This window comes from Diabrotica undecimpunctata, chromosome 7 (assembly GCF_040954645.1).
Source record: "Diabrotica undecimpunctata isolate CICGRU chromosome 7, icDiaUnde3, whole genome shotgun sequence".
Lineage (NCBI taxonomy): Eukaryota > Metazoa > Arthropoda > Insecta > Coleoptera > Chrysomelidae > Diabrotica > Diabrotica undecimpunctata.
In genome coordinates, this window is record NC_092809.1 from 37,884,324 (window position 1) to 37,901,517 (window position 17,194).

Genomic DNA, 17,194 nt, shown 5'->3' on the forward strand with positions numbered 1-17,194 from the left:
TTGAACAGTTTTTTTGTAGTCCAATCCACAGTACCGTCTTCTGTTACAAGGTTCCACCAAATGATTTCTTCCATCTTATATCTTTGCAAACTTTGCTATCTAGTTCAGATTTGAAACCACGCGGACGACCAGCACCTCTGAAAGCAACACCATATTTCTGCAAAATAACCTGAACGATGCTTCGTCTAAAATCCAGTTGAGGCATATCACAACCAGATTTTCTCTTTAACGCCCAGGTATTATTAACGGGTGCATCCAAAAAGCATGTAAATATTGGCCACCACCACTTTTTACCACGAATACATATTCGATAACATTAAATAGTTTGGTTCATTTTGTCTGTACCGCCCATACGCTTCTTGTAGTAAGTAAATAGTGATAGACGCATGACTGAAATTTTTGTTTCTGTTCTCGAAAATAACGCTGGACATACGTAATTGATTGAACACCACAAGCAGTCGATGCAGCGGCCACAACTGAATTGTTCATCCATTTTATGACAATTATTCCATTTTTCTATCTAATTGAAAAACGTATTCTCCGCGGTTTTCCTTTTTTATTAGTTTATTGCTTTTTATGTTATAGGTTTCCTTTTTCCCTAAGTTCTTTTAAGAACACCATACCAGTAAATAAATTATCGAAATAAATATACATGAGTAAACTTTTAAATTGATTTGGAAAACTGTCAAGCATTTGTACCAAGGGTGCAGCACACTTTCCAAATTTATTTTCGTAGTCATTATGGCTAAGGGTTTTTACCCTGGTAAACTTCAAAATTGATAAGATAGCCATCAGAAGTATTTAGACTCCTTACTTTATATCAAAATCTAATAGGTTTATTCCGGATGCACTGCTTGCAATTGTGCTTACCAAAATATTCTATCATTGACTCATTAAAACTAATTGTTGTGTAAATATCGTGAAATTGCAATAAAATGGTCCCTTCTCATAGAATTGTAAACAAATTCATTGCGCAGATCCCCTTGTGATTCCCAATAGTTTCTCTTTGAAGGTACTGTATTGTAACCAGACAAAATTAGTTTACCTAAAAAAACTTGAATCTCTTCAGGGATCACATTGAAATCTGAACAATTTTTTGAAGGAGCATACTTATTACTTTCTTCACAAAAAAGTCGCAAAACGTTGTCATCTATAATTAAGCAAACTATATCATATTGACTTAAATATTTGTATTTTCTATAACAAGGAAAATCGACCACAAGGGTGGTTCTATATCACCTGCTATCTATTATTATTATTGTGTTTTATTACAACTTTTTACCCTTCCCTACCATAAATTTGATATGTCCAGGAGAATTGAATTTAGTACTGTAGAACCAGAAGTTTCACAGACTCCAGATCCACAGAAGGAAATAGAAGGGGTATATGTGTACATTAATTACAATAAATTTCTAATATTATTGTGTTTTATTACAACTTTTAACCCTTCTCTACCATAAATTTGATATGTCCAGGCGAATTGAATTTAGTACAGTACTACAGTGCTAGTATGCATATTTATTGTACAACCAAAACTTTCAGAGACACCAGACGCACAGAAAGAAATCAAAGGGGTATACAGTCATTTTAGCCGCAGCCACAAAGTTTCCATGTGCAGCGACAATTTCGTGGTGTTGGAGGTCAGTAGATACTCACATTCAAAGAAATTTCTCAAAAGGAAACAAAAAAGTCAGCAACTTAAGACAAAGTTAATAGAAATTTCAAAAATATAATTCTGTATTGATAAGTAAAAAGGTCTTGAGTCCAATATATCGATTTTGACAAATTTAAAAAAAAATCGATAAGAAGTAATAGAAATAGTAATAAAAACTGATTTTTATCTCTATTTTGAAAATAACTTTGAAATTCAATCGCTTTTTATCGGTTTTTTAACGTACGAAAATACTTTTAGCACGTTAATTTGTTTTAAAAAAAAAACAACAAAATCGATATTTTTGACTTACGACCCTTTTACTTACAAGTACAGAATTGATATGTGGGTTACCTACATTAACTTTAACAGAAAAAATACAATTCATACAAAATAGATATACTTAAAAACCACTAGTTTCAATAATTACTTTTTTTCTCAGTGTAACTATAATTTTACTACTGTTTTGAACGACTTCCTTATTACTTTTCTTAGTGTACTAACTAGTGCAACTGTCATTCTCCCTCCGAAATTTCTGTCCTACGAACATCGAAGGTACCAACAAAGCTTTCGCTTCTTGTTGGGTGGTGTATTCTGTGCTTCAATCAATAAATCTTATCTTAAAATCGAGTGATGAATGTTTAAGATTTTTGTATAATAATCATGGTATGGTAACATGGAATCTACAAGTATTCACTTCAAATAGGAATGATATTACATCTATTATATAAAAGAGATGTACCAATCGATATTATACATACCATCGAAAATATCTACCCTCATAATCGAAAGCAGGCAAAGATAAACGGAAAACTAACACAACCCATACCAGTACAAAAGAGTGTCAGCCAAGGTGATTCGATAAGCCCATTGCTATTTAATATAAAATGGAAAAAACAATTACAGTGCCTTGGTCAATTAACGCTCTTATCAACTGTGACCTTTCCCTTGAGTCTCTTACTCGTACTAATGCCGTTGCAAGTAGCACTTACGGTATTCTCTCGTCTCCTTGACAGTTCCGCGTAAGTGTTATCATCTCTGGTCCCTCTAAAATTGGGTCTAGTTTGTGGCCTTCTGTTTTCAGAATTTTTTCTGTTATCGTACCAATATAGCAATGATTTGTGCTCTACATTACATTTTGCACATTTATGAGAACAATAGCATGGTGTTCCCCTTTCGTGTAGTACCTAATCATCTATCACACCATTGTTTTTAATTTAATTTTTTTCTCGTTCTTGTAAACTTCGTACATTTGATAGTTTATAGTCGTCATGACATACAAGTCGTTATGACATACTGTCTTCTTCTTTGTCTGTTGTTTGTGGTCTGTCCTTTTCCTTTCAATTTCGAACATCTCGAATGTTTGGAATCTTCTTTGTAGGAATTCCTGTGTTGACTTATATGTCGGAATATACCTGCTATCTTGAATTGAATTTTATATAATTTAACACTATCAAACTTTTTTGGTGTCCACTTTAACACCTATTCCACTAATCGCTTCTAAGCATTGGTGTAGATTGTCGTGTAATGTTTTTAGCGTCATTGCTGATGCTTCTCTTATCTCTGCTGCCTAAAGTATGTTGTCTATTAATATAAATAAATTAACAATTAGCCTTGATTGTCATGTAATCCAAAGGTTTTCACACCTATCTTCGTAGCTAGTTTCAACTACTTTTATAATGTAAGTATTTTCCACAGGTTTAGTAATTTAACAGTTAAAATTTTACCTTATTTCTATGCCATTTTAAAGTGGAAATATACTTCTAGGTTTCCACTGGGGTTTTTCCCTTTTACTTTATAATTAAATTGATCCTTAGGTTATCGTACTTATCTTGCAACATTTTCCAGGCAGCAGTGTAGTTTGCTTCCAATGTGTTTAAATGTTCTATTAATCTGCTTGCTGCTCCTCGGATGCTTGTCTTCAGATACTGCATTTTTTCCACATTTGATAGTTGCTTGTTCTTATGTATCTAACGTTTAAAAAAATCAGGAAACGTTACACATGATTCATATTGACCCTCAAATGTGGGTATTTTTCTTCTTCTTCATGTGCCTCATCCATTAAGGACATTGGTGATCATCACGGCCCATTTTACTTTATCTGCAGCAGTTCTGAAGAGTTCTATTGTTGTTTTTCCACTCCACTTCTTTAAATTTTTCAACCAAGACGTGCGTTGTTTCTCTGATCCTCTTTTTTACTTCCACTTTTCCTTGTATAACCCATCGCATCAACTCATATTTTTTATTTCTTAATTTGTGTTCAAAGTATTTCATTTTTCTTTCTTTTATGGAGTTAAATATGTCTAATTATTTTTTAACTTTCTTAATGTTTCCGAGTTTGTTACGTACGTTACGGGTATATTTACTTGAAACCATACTGTTTTCTCTTTCTTGTATCATTCCACTTCTAATCTCTTATTTTCTCTTATGATCAACCAGTTCCTCTTTTTTAATATATAAAATCAATTTCCTCTTCTAGCAACGCCTCCTGTTCATTCTCTAGAGTTGGTTTCAATATTAATGCGTATATTTTTTGCACCTCTTTTTTTAAATCTCGTTGATTATTTGCATCACTTTCGTCATCTTCCAATAATTGCCGAAGCTTCTCCATCCTGATATTTATATGTCTAATTTTTGTCGAAGATTTGTATGAAACTTTAATAAATTCTTTTCTATTTTCTTACCTTCTTCTTGTGGATGGTCGTAGCTCAGCGGCAAGATACTGGTCTTCTAAGCCAGAGCACATAAGTTCGAATCTCTGCACCAAAAACGACAATTTTATTTCTAAAAATGATGTGCGCCGTTCACCGTGCTTCGGAGGGCACGTAAGGCTGTTGGTCCCCCTGGGCTAATGTGCATAAAAACTAACCACTTAAAACAAGGTTAAAAAAACAATTGACGACGGAACTTGCCCAAAAGAATCTTCCAGGCAAAAATGCGATCCGATATTATTATTATTACCTTCTTTCTATTATTTCGCAATTGTTCGTAATATCTAGATGTAAATTCTGTTTTACTGAACTTTTTTTTTAATTCCAAAATGTACCTGTTCCGCTTCAAAGAAATTTTTAAACATATGACAACCCTGCAGTAAAATAATGTTAGTAGCTCGATCTCTTCCGCTTGACGGTACGCTTGTAATAAAAATACAATGCTGGTACAGAATATAAATATTTAATAAATAAAACAAAAAAAGCTACATTGTTAAATCCATTCTTTTTGAACTAACATTTTAAATAAAAACACAAATTTCTTCTTAGCAATAGGATGCATACTATCAACTGTTAAATTTTTGATAATATCAAAGTCAGTTTTTTCTCCTTTTTTAATGTATATTACAAGATTATTCATTAAAAGTATATGGAAAAATTCTCCAATAGTGTTTTCCTTTAGATTATTTATAAAATCGACATATTTGAACGAAGATACGTCACATTTTAGAGATTCCAAAGTTTTAACCAAATGTTCATGGTACACCATCAAAAGATAATCAAAATGTTCTTCCAATGTCACTATATCTACGCTACTAAGAAGAAAGAAAATTAAATCGGTGGTAACATCTTGTATACCGTACATCTGAAAGTCCACAAAATTATTTTTTACTAACTTTCCATCTTCGTCCTTCATCTGCATAGTATTATTTACCCACAAATCCTTATGTACAAGTCCAGAAAATACTGTTTGTTTTACATCAGGCTTATTAAATAAATTTCCTTTTCTAAAATTCTCTTCATCAGCATCGATCAAATCATCCAACTGATCTACGTGCTTTTTGCAGATATTATCTTCTCTTAATATTTGTTTCAAGGTGGCTCTGTTTATCATTGGTATACCACGATCATCAGGACCATTTTCTTTGGGTTTATTTTTGGGACAGTTGTCTACAAATACCTTTTGAAACACATTTGGCTGTTTCAATTTGATTGCCAGAGGAACAGCGTGGAAGACAGCTAAGTCAGTGACAAGTAGTTTGGCGCCCTCTAAGTCGAAGCCCTTGTGCCTATCTTGATTGCTATATCCTGAAAATTTAAAAATATTTATTTAAAGTGCGAAAGACATCATTTGATAGTATTAAAAAGGAATAACTTTTTAAATTTTTTTTTATCGTTGTTAAAAAATTAAACTAGTCTTTTAAATACCCTATCGGAAGATTTTCTTGTAACTAAAAGATTGTCTTTCTCCGGTTCTATTTAAAATATATTTAAACGAAGGCTTGAGAAGGTGGAGAAGATCTTGCTTTGGAATGGGTGTACAACTGAATAAGGAGAATACTTTGTACACCCTTCATTTCGCTGATGATGAAGGTGTTATAGCCCAGGACATACATGACCTAGAATTTATGGCTAAAAAGTAATCTAAAGAATGGGATATGTACGTGAATTGGTCAAAAGTATTATACCTGTGCATTGGGAATCCAACAGGAAATCTGATCTCAGATTAGAATACTCTAATCAACAAACAACAATTAACCATAGTGGCCGAACGGAAGAGGAAATAAAAGAAAGGAAAGTAAGATGGGAAAACGTAATAGGATATCTAAATTGAATACTGGGGTCCAAAAATATATTTCGAAAAAGAAAACACCTCCTTTTTATTTTAATCTTTAGAAGTATCGTATTATATAGATACGGAACATGGCAGCTAGACAAATCCCTAAAGGAATGAAAAAATTCTTAATAAACTCTACCTTATTATTGAATATAGTCACCAAATAATTAAAGCGACCACAAATAATAAATCCCCCTATCAAAGAAGGAAACAAGTCCTGGTCAAGACAGTATAAACAAAAACTGGAAGTATTTGCAAATCACTCTCAAATATTCTTTAAACCCTTTTCATCAGAAATAAATCCAAAAACCTGGTTTTGATTTAGTTATAGGAAAAGAAATTTAAACAAAAGGCATTGCCTTAATGACATATCTTCCTTATTTTGCATACATCTGGAGAGTTGCTAATTATCATGAGCCCGAAACCAGGAGAAAACTCTCTGAAGTTGTATCGTATAGACCTATTATCATATTGCCGGTAATCTCAAAAGTTTTTGAGAGACTCTACATAAAGATATTCCTTATCCAAAGAGACATTCCTTTATCGACTGCTAAAGACGTAATAATTACAAAATTCAGTGACAAATATATGTAGTGTTAGAATGGGAAAGTGTTTATGGAAACGTATAACGCGTGTAGACTAAAAAGCATATTCCATCTGACTTAACCCGCAGATTCCAGAAGTGATAATAGTCCTAGTCTTCTTCTTCTTCTTATGGTACCTATCCATCCGGGATGTTGGCAAACAGCATGGCTATCTTAACTTTACTTTTAGCCAGTCCGGTTGTAGATGTATTAAGTCACGTTCTCAGGTTTTTAAGCCAAGATATTCTTCTTTCCAAATACCTTAACCGGAAGAATGCATTGCAACAAGCCATATCTCCATTCAGTTCTCATAGTTTCTTCTTATTCTTCTTACGATGCCTATCCGTTCCGGATGTTGGCGATCAACATGACTATCCTAACTTTGCTTGCTGCTATTCTGAATAGTCCGGTTGTCGATGTATTAAACCACTTTCTCAGGTTTTGAAGCCAAGATATTCTTCTTCTCCCTGGTCCTCTCTTTCCAAATACCTTGCCCTGAAGAATGAGTTGCAACAAGCCGTATCTCTGTTCATTCCTCATAACATGGCCAAGATATTCTAGTTTGCTCTCTTTGATGGTGTTAATAATCTCGCATTCCTTGCCTATTCTACGTAGGACCTCAACATTAGTCACACGATCCACCCATAAAATTCTTAAAATACGTCGGTAACACCACATCTCGAATGCCTCGAGTTTTCTTAAACAAGCTTCGGAAAGTGTCCAGGCCTATACTCCGTATAATAACGTAGAAAATGCATAGCATCTAATGAGAGAGATTTTGGTAGCAAGTGGTAAATCGTGACTTCTGAAAAGAGACTTCATCATTATGAACGCCGATCTCGCTTTTCCTATGCGTTGTTTTATTTCACTGGAGTGATCCCATTGGCTGTTAATGTTGGTACCAAGGTATGTGTAGCTGTCCACTCTGTCAATTGGATGTTGGTTAACCAAAAGCTGTGTATTTAATATTTCGCGCTTACTGACTACTACGTACTTCGTTTTCTTCGTATTAAAATCAAGTCCGTGTTCTCTACTTATATCTGATATACGCGACATTATTCTTTGCAAACCGTCCAGACTATCTGCAAAAACTACTGCGTCGTCGGCATATCTAATGTTGTTTAGACGTATTCCGTTGACTAATACGCCTTCTTGTAGTTCGCCTAGCGCTTGCTCGAAGATATATTCAGAGTATATATTAAATAACACCGGGGACAGAATGCATGCTTGCCTCACTCCTCTATCTATGGAGACTGTTTCTGTCAATTGGTCATCCAGTTTAATATTGGTTGTTTGGTTGTAATATAAATTATAGATGATTCTTAAGTCCCTATCATCTAACCCCACTTCTTTCAAGGTGTTTATAAGTTTATCATGCATTACTCTATCAAATGCCTTTTTGTAGTCGATAAAACAAATATACACATCACAGTTAACATCCTTGCATCTTTGCATAAGCACTTGGACAGCGAATAGAGCCTCTCGGGTGCCTAAGGAATCGCGGAATCTAAACTGCGTCCATGATACTCGTTCTTCGCATTTTTTATATATTCTGCCGTGTATCACGTTCAAGAACGTTTTAAGTAAGTGGCTCATTAGACCAATTGTTCTGTAGTCTTCGCATGTCTTGGCATTAACTTTTTTTGGTATCTTCACGGAGGTCGACTTTAACTAGCTTTGGGGTATTTTTCCAGTTACGTATATGTTGTTGAATACAGTTGTTATCCATTTTATTCCCTGTTCATCCATAAGTTTTAGGAATTCTGCACAAAACTCATCAGGCCCTACCGCTTTACCATCTTTAGTTCTTTTAATAGCTGACGTGACTTCTTCAATGGTAATCGGGGGTCCTGTTTGGCACTCAGTGTCTTCAATGGTATTCTGCCTTTCATCTGTAAAAGTTACTTTCACATAGTTCTTCCAAGTGTCTAGTTTTTCTTCCACAGTTAACAGTGGTTTACCTTGGTTATCTGCCAAACACCCAACTCTTCTAGGTTTGTATAAGCCTGCTGCTTCTTTAACTTTTTTGTGCATATTAAATGAATCGTGTTTATGATGCGATTGCTGTATTTCCGCACACTGTTTTCTCATAGTATGGCCAAGATATTTTAATTTGCGCTCTTTGATTGTGTTAATAATCTCGCATTCCTTCCTCATTCTACGTAGGACCTCGACATTAGTCACACGATCCACCCATGAAATTCTTAAGATGCGTCGGTAACACCACGTCTCGAAGACCTCGAGCTTTTTTAAAAGAAGCTTCAGAAAGAGTCCAGGCTTCTACTACATATAATTGTTTTTATTTATTTTCCAAGTAAAGATTTGTTATCTGTCCTGTTTGGACAATAATCAAATTTGATAATGCAAACTGAGAAATCAGCATCAGCAAGATGACCTGCAAGTGCTGGTACTTTCCTAATTAAATTTAACTAAAATTAATATTTAAAAAATTTCTTATATTCTAAATAATTTATTTATGAAATCTATCTGGTAAATCCAAGGGTTTGTGTCTCTAAAGTCTTCTCAATTCCCTGTCGTTGTCCAGTAGGTTTACCGCCCTAAAATTTGGGTAGACTTCTAATCGCTTTACATGGCTACCATTACACTTTTTTTATTTCTTCACGCACAATACTCAATGAGGGATCACGATGTATCACTTTATTGGGAACGTAGTAAGATGCATTACCAATCTTCCTAAGGACCTTTCATTGCAACCTCTACAGGATTTCAATATTGGATTCGCTTGCATCTGTATCTGTATCTGTAGAGTAGGGAGGGCAAGTTAAGTTTCACAGCACTTAGGCCACAATTGACCCATTGTGCATCCTCCCAGGGAGCTGTCACCCTTAGCTCATTGTCCATCCTGCCAATTCTAGGAAGGTGGACAAGTCACCAGGAGACATCTCTCTTATGTGGGCAGGTGTGGGCCAGAACTCGCCGAACGCGTACTCTCATATTAACGATAATTCTGGGCATTCACATAGGACATGCTCTACAGTTTCGTCTTCTCGTTCACACTTCCTACATAGAGGTGTGTCTGCTAGCCCCAGTGTATGGAGGTGTTTGCTTAGTTGACAATGACCAGTTAAAAAACCAACTGCCAAACGTAGGTTTTTCCTGGTCATTCCCAAGTACTTCTTAGATGTTGACTCTTCAATGTTACTTAGTGTTACCCTGGCAAGTTTACATCCTTTCCCTTCTTCCCATCTTTTTACGGTTTGCGAATGGGAGTGACATTTGACAATTTCCGCGATTGTTGTAGTTGACTAACCAAAAAGATCCCCAGGTAATAAGAGTCTTAGGCCTGCCGCCTTCCTAGCTAATTGGTCAGCAATGCGGTTGCCTTTATTCCTATTGTGTCCTTTAACCCACCTCAGGATGGTGGTATTACCATCCGAAGCTTGGGTTAGTGACTTGTGACACTCCATTACTAAACCTGGTGTGACACGTGGTCTATTCAAGGTTAGTAGCGCTTGTCTGCTATCTGTGCAAATGATTATAGTTTTACCTGCTATCCCTTTTTGGGTTATCTCTTTTGCGGCTATGGAGATACCAGTCAGTTCTGTCTGAACTACGCTGGCATTTTTGCCCATACCCCACTTTATTCTTAGGTTCAGTGATCTGGAGTATATCCCGCATCCTGAGTCTTCTTTCATTTTGGAGCCATCGGTGTATATGCAATAGGCATTTGCCACGTTTGTCTCCACATACTGTCTTGTTTCAATTTTGTAGGGTTTGTTAAAGACAAACTTTGGTTCAATTGAGTCGCAGCCTGTCTGTATAAGTGGTAACGCATCCAACTCTTCTCGCCAGAAACGAGTTCTCAATTGTCCCATTCCTACATCAAGGTTTGCACCAGCTGAGCGCAGTCGCATCATTGTCACTAGCGCCACCTCTTTGACATATATATCTAGAGGCGTGATGCCAATGATCAACTCCATTGCAGCAGTTGGTGTTGTTTTTATGGCACCTGTTATATTTATGCAAGCCATCCGCTGAATATGGTTTAGTTTGTTAATCGCTGTTGCCTGTAGCACTTTTGGTACCCAAGCAATAGCTCCGTAAGTTAGCATTGGCCTAATGACAGCGGTGTAGACCCAGGCGATCACCCTGGGCGTGAGGCCCCAGGTGCGTCCGACCGTTCGTCGACACTGCTCATAGGCAATATATGCTCTTTTAGCTCTACCATCTAAGTGTGAGTTCCAATTCGCTTGCATATTTCCACAGTTGAATGCCATAGGTACAGATGGGTTTTAGATTTACTTTATACTTTTACTTATTTTCTGCTGATAGTTCAGATCTTCTTCCAAGTAGCCAGTAAAGTTGTCTTAATTTTAATCCGAGTTGTAAATGTTTATTGAAGACGTGGTTTTTCAAAGTAAGTCGTCTATCAAGATAAATGCCGATTTTGTACTATCAGATTGCTGTATATCTTGATTGTTTAGTTGTAGAGGTGGGTATGTCAGACGTTTAGTTGTAAAAGTTACATGGTTTAATTTACTTTCATTAACCCTGATTCGCCATATTATTAACCACATCTGAATGGTGTTTAAGTGGACTTGTAACCTTCTAAATGCTTCGATCGAATTTGTGGGGGACAAGATGATGACGGTGTCATCAGCAAATGTTGCCAAGGAATACTGATCAGAAGTGAGTAGGTCAGCCGTGTACAATAGGTATAAGAGTGAACCAAGCACATTGTGCGCCGGAGTTTATAGTTCTCAATGCTGTTACTACCTTACCATATTTTTTCTGGAAATATCTGTCTGTTATGTATGATTTGAATATCTTAGTAGTATATGAGGTAGTTGTTTAATTTTATATATCACACACTTTTATCACAAGCCACACTTTGTCAAAAGCTTCTGTGATGTCCAAGAAGGCTGCAGAACAATATTAAGCACTTTTTCTCCAAATCCTGGTTTCTGATATTAACAACTCTGTGCCCTTGGTCAACTGCAGCGTGTTTTTGTCGAAAACAAGCAGTTTTAAGCAGTTTTCTTCTAGAAAAGAACTCAATTTCTTTATTATTAGTTTCTGTAGAATTTTAGCAAGAATTGGTAATAAACTACTGGGTCTATATAACGTTATGTATTCTAAAGGTTTGCCTATTTTATGGATTAAAATAACTTAAGCCACTTTTCATTGTAAAGGAAAATATCCTAATATTAATACCATGGTGTAGATTTGTGTTAATCAGAGGATCACATTTTGTGGTAATTATTACAAGACAAATCCAGTAATCAGCTTATAACTAGGAGCTTTCTTGTTATTAGTATTAAGTATTGCATCAACTAAACACAATTTGTGATACTGGGGAACAGTTTGGTGTAACAATAAACATAAAGAAAACAAAAACCATGGTTATCAGTAAGAGGGGCAAAGTCATTACAAGGATCCAGATAAAAAATGAAGATATTGAGCCAGTGGACAAAATGAAATACTTAGGAGTCTGGATTACGGAAGATCTGAATCCGAAATCAGAAATTCGCTCAAGAATAGAGCAATCAAGAGCAGCCTTTTTGAAGATGAGGAAATTTCTGAGTAACCAAAGACCCAATCTGAAAATCCGATATCGGATGGTAAAATGTTTAATCTAGTCTATTCTTCTTTATGGTGTTGAAGCCTGCGCTGTTAATGTTGACTTAATGAGAAAACTGGAAGCTTTTGAGATGTGGCTTTTTAGGAGAATTTTGAAGATACCATGGACCGATCATATTACGAACGAAATGGTGTTGCACAGAATGGGAAGAGACAGAGAACTTTTGACCACCATTAAAAGGCCAAAGACAGCATATTTGGGGCACATACTTAAAAATGATAAGTACGAGTTGTTGCAGCTGATTATGAAGGGTAAAATCGAAGGAAAAAGGGGTCCTGGTAGACGACAAATATCCTGGCTGAAAAACATTTGCGACTGGACCGGGTTAAACACACAGACGCTCTTAAGAAAGCAGAATATGGAGACGAATTTTCAATGGGTATAGCCAATCTTCATTAGTGAAGACGGCACTAAAAGCAGAAGGTTGCATCAACTGTTTCGGTTTTTCTAAAAGGTTTAATAGGAAGATACATCTGGTATTATCAGTCCAAATATTTGTGAATATTGTTTTTTTCTTCTGGTTGTAACTCACAGGTCAGTTACTCCTTTTGATAGGTGATATATGTTGTTGTAGTCGTAACAATTTCTGGTAGCCTTCCAAAGAGTATAATATGTGGCTTCTAATGGTGATAACTCTCTCAGGTATTTTGAAGATGATGTATTTTTTAGATCACTTAGCATTGTTTTCAGGTCTTTTGCTGCTTTGTTAAATACAGATTTATTGGTCGGTGTTCGATTGTTTTGCCATGTTATTCTCTTTTCTCCAATTTTATGCAGCACGCTTTCTGTATATATGTAGTGAGATGATTTACAGAAGTGTCTAGATCACTTTCAGTCTTTAGACATAAGTTTATGTTTAAGTTATTATTAATGACCACAAGGAAACTAAATTTTTGTAGCTGGCTGTATACCATGCATCAAAAAAATTTATTTAAAATACCTTTATAAAAGGTATATATTTAAAAACCCTATAGGTCTACATCACAGAACATTTTCGGAATTAATATTCCATCATCAGTGTTATCTGGATGTACATATTTGAAGCTACTAAATAGATGGGTAAAAACCCTTTAAATGTTGTTAAATTAACTTTGAGTTATATTAACTTTATAAACTATGATTTTTAAGTTACAACATGAATAGATAGCATGGCAACGTAAGATCCCATTGAGGCTACAGCTCATACCAGAAGGAAAAGCAGGTCCAGGAAGAAGAAAATGTTCGTGGCTAAAGAATGTAAGAGATTGGGCAGGCATGGTCACCCATTCATTGTTAGGAACAGTTCAAGATAGAAAGTAATTTGCTGTAAATAAAAAATTTGCTGCCAACCTTCATGGAGGAGGTATCTTAACAAGAAGAAGTGGCGTTACAAGCAACTGTTCTTCAGATATTTACGCAACTGTAGGCAAAAAGCAAACGTTACACAGAATCGCTTCGATGAAACACCGTCAAATGAATACCTCAATAATACGAGGAATTTCATGAATGATAAATAATTAACATTGTCAAAATTAGAATATAATTTTACCTGTTAAAATTAAAAATAGTATACGTGTAGGATATACTTAATGAGCGCCATGAGTTCTAATGGCCCTTTCACGCGGTCTCCAATGTTTTTAAAGTTGTAGACGTTATCCACAGCACATCTTTTAAGGCTTGCCATAACAGTCTTAAAAATTTTTAGTTTATAAAATGTATAACTACTCTATTTATACATAAACTTGTACAGTATCATGCAGAAGTATCGAATAAATTCATTATTTCAGAAACAGATTAATTTTTAAAAATCTTAAAGTAGGTCAAGTTTAATTTTTAAATAACCATCAATTGCTATATATTTTTGGACATTACGTCACTAGTTTTGACGTAATCGACAATTTTTTTAAATGCAAACCGAGGTCACGGGGCACCTCATTTAAAAGGTATTCTAATCGTTTTCCAACGTTGCAGTTATTTGAATATTTATTTCTACAAGATTAAGCAAAACTGTTGTTAATAATAACTGTACTTAATAAATATTTAGTAACAAAAAAATTGTAAGGAATATTGAAATTGACGACCTTCAGCAATGATGCAATGATTTACTATCTAACAAAATTATATACAGAGGAAGAACAAATGACGTTGGAACAACAAACCCCAGAAATTACCATAACCGAAGACGTTCACATAAGCAAGCGTGAAGTACAAAAAGCTAAAGAACAGAAATCCTGTAGGTCAAGTAAAGATGGGTTATCAAATGGATTGTTAAAATATGGTGGAGCGGCTATGATGGATTAACTTCCAACATTATTAATTAACAAAATTAGAAGACACAATAAAATGCCAGGAGAGTGGAGGACAAACGACTTAATCTTATTATTCAAAAAAGCGATAAGAAAAAATCAGAAAACTACAGAGGTATCAATTTGCAATTTAAAAAAAAAAAAAAAAATCAGAAAACTACAGAGGTATCAATTTGCTAGCAATAGTAGCAACACAGGTGCTGGTCCAAAATTGTTACGATCAGAAGAAGGATGTGTTCCTATGCTTTTTAGATTACCAAAAAGCGTTTGATCGTGTCCAACACCACAAGTTAATGCAGATCCTCAAGAAAGTTGATATAGACCAAAAAGACATAAGATGCATTGAAAACCTGTACTGGCATCAAACGGCACAGTTAAAAATAGACAATTCTATATCCAAACCCATACATATAAGAAGGGGCGTTCGACAGGGATGTGTGCTTTCCCCTCTTTTATTTAACATTTATTCGGAAGCCATATTTCAAGAGTCTCTGGAGGATGCAAAGATGGGAATCAAAGTGAATGGAGTACTGATCAACAACATACGATATGCTGATGATGGTGTCTTAATTTGTGACAACATAGTCGATCTTCAACAACTTGTCACTATAATCGGAGAATACAGTAAGCGAATGGGATTAGAGATTAATACCAAAAAAACCAAATTTATGATCATCTCCAGAAACTTGGATGCACTTGAAAACTCCACCATAACACTGAATACTAAGTCCATTGAAAGAGTGAGTAAATTTAAATACCTGGGATCGTGGCTTTTTGAAGACTGGGCATCGGACAGGGAAGTAAAATGTCGCATTGAGCAAGCTCGACAAGCTTTCGTAAAATTCAAGAAGGTACTGACTTGTTCAGAGTTCGATCTTCAACTGAGACTAAGGTTTACTAAGTGCTACGTGTGGTCAGTGCTGCTATATGGCGTAGAGGGCTGGACACTCAAAACGAGGGATATAAACAGATTAGAAGCTTTAGAAATGTGGCTCTATCGCCGTATCCTAAAAATACCATGGACAGCGAAAATCACAAATATAGATGTCCTTAAAAGAATAAACCAAGAACGCCAACTTTTCGAAACCATCAAGAAAAGGAAAACGGCGTATCTAGGTCACATCATGCGAAATGAAAAATACCAGTTCCTCCAACTTATAATCGAGGGTAAAATTGAAGGCAAGAGAGGAATGGGACGCAAGAAAATGTCCTGGCTCCGAAACATAAGGCAATGGACAGGGATTAACGACATACAATCTCTGATACATATTGCAAGAAATAGAGAATTAATGGAAAATGTGATCGCTAACATCCATTAGTGGATTTGCATCTAAAGAAGAAGATATCAATTTGCTAGATTCTATCCTGAAACTTACAACTAAATGTTTGCAAGAACGAATAAATCAGCTCATAAATTTACAGATGAGCAACAAGGTTTCCGTCCGGGAAGGTCGTGTACAGATGCAATAGGTATTCATTATGAAACAGATTACAGAAAAAGCACTAGATGCACAAAAAGCATTTCTATGTTTGGAGAAAGATCCTGAAATAAAAATAAAACTAAACCAAAACTGGTTAACAAATTATGATCTAAAATAAGTGATAAAGTTTGGACGAAAATAAACATGATAAAATCCTCACATTTACAATAATGATCTTCTATTATTATAAAAGTAATAAATCTTACCTGCCACTTGAAGATTTTCCAAAACCAAAACTGCATCCCCGTCAGGTTCTTCTTTACCATCAAGATTGTATCTGGCAGCAATCATTTTCGGAAAAATCTCGACTTCCTTCAGACCATGTTCTCTCAAAAACTTCTGCATTGTCGGTACAATTTCCTTATAAAAGGCGATTTCCGGTTTAAACATGCTAGCGCTTTTTGCAGCCAATACTTCCTCGGCGATACAACACTTTGCTACAAAATGCTCGGTGTTTGTAGCATTGGTATCCTTATTTCTTGTTGTAACTTGCAGTTTAAGCATGTCGCTGAAGTAATTATCACCAGGAAGGGTGAGATTTGTTATTGTCGTGTCCACTATTTCAACATTTTCTCCAAGTGCTGGTTTCAATAAATTATTGAGGTCTGTTATTCGTTCACCTTCCATTTTGACACGAATTATAATAACAGAACAGCAAATACACTTTATTAGATAGTAGATTGCACATTAGATGTTTATTTATACTCGCACGATACTATCTACGTAGGAAAATCATATCTCAAAATCGACCGTGAATGTGTTAGATTTTTATAAATATTTATAAACTCACAATCATCGTGACGACGCACATAGTGTATATAAGCACTATGTACTATTATTATATTTTACATTTTTCATTAAAATTATTAGTAATTGTTAATAAAGCACAAACTTTTAATTTTAAATAGGTAATATACCATGTGTGGTACATAATTAAACAGACATTTCGCTGGAGAATTCAGTCATTCATGTTTTTTTTTTTTCGTATTAGGGGAGGATGGGGCATTGTGAACCATCTAAGGAAGATATGCACATACTGTTAA

General features: G+C 35.2%; 1 protein-coding gene across 1 annotated transcript; it reads right to left on the reverse strand.

The window, feature by feature from the left end:
• Positions 1-4,805: 4,805 nt before the first annotated feature.
• LOC140445204 (uncharacterized) lies at positions 4,806-16,859 on the reverse strand. The gene is made up of 2 exons (XM_072537094.1): positions 16,358-16,859; positions 4,806-5,670 (listed from the first exon to the last, which is right to left on the reverse strand). Exons 1-2 carry the CDS (start codon positions 16,776-16,778, stop codon positions 4,856-4,858), a joined length of 1,236 nt encoding a protein of 411 aa, XP_072393195.1. The 5' UTR covers positions 16,779-16,859; the 3' UTR covers positions 4,806-4,855.
• Between the last annotated feature and the right edge of the window lie 335 nt (positions 16,860-17,194).

Bases quoted from the DNA above. Each gene is read 5' to 3' on its own strand.
- LOC140445204 (XM_072537094.1), bottom strand. From the start codon at position 16,778: ATGGAAGGTGAACGAATAACAGACCTCAATAATTTATTGAAACCAGCA. The intron at 5,671-16,357 runs GTAAGATTTATT...TTAAATTTTCAG, and splicing joins GGAAAATCTTCAAGTGGCAG to GATATAGCAATCAAGATAGG.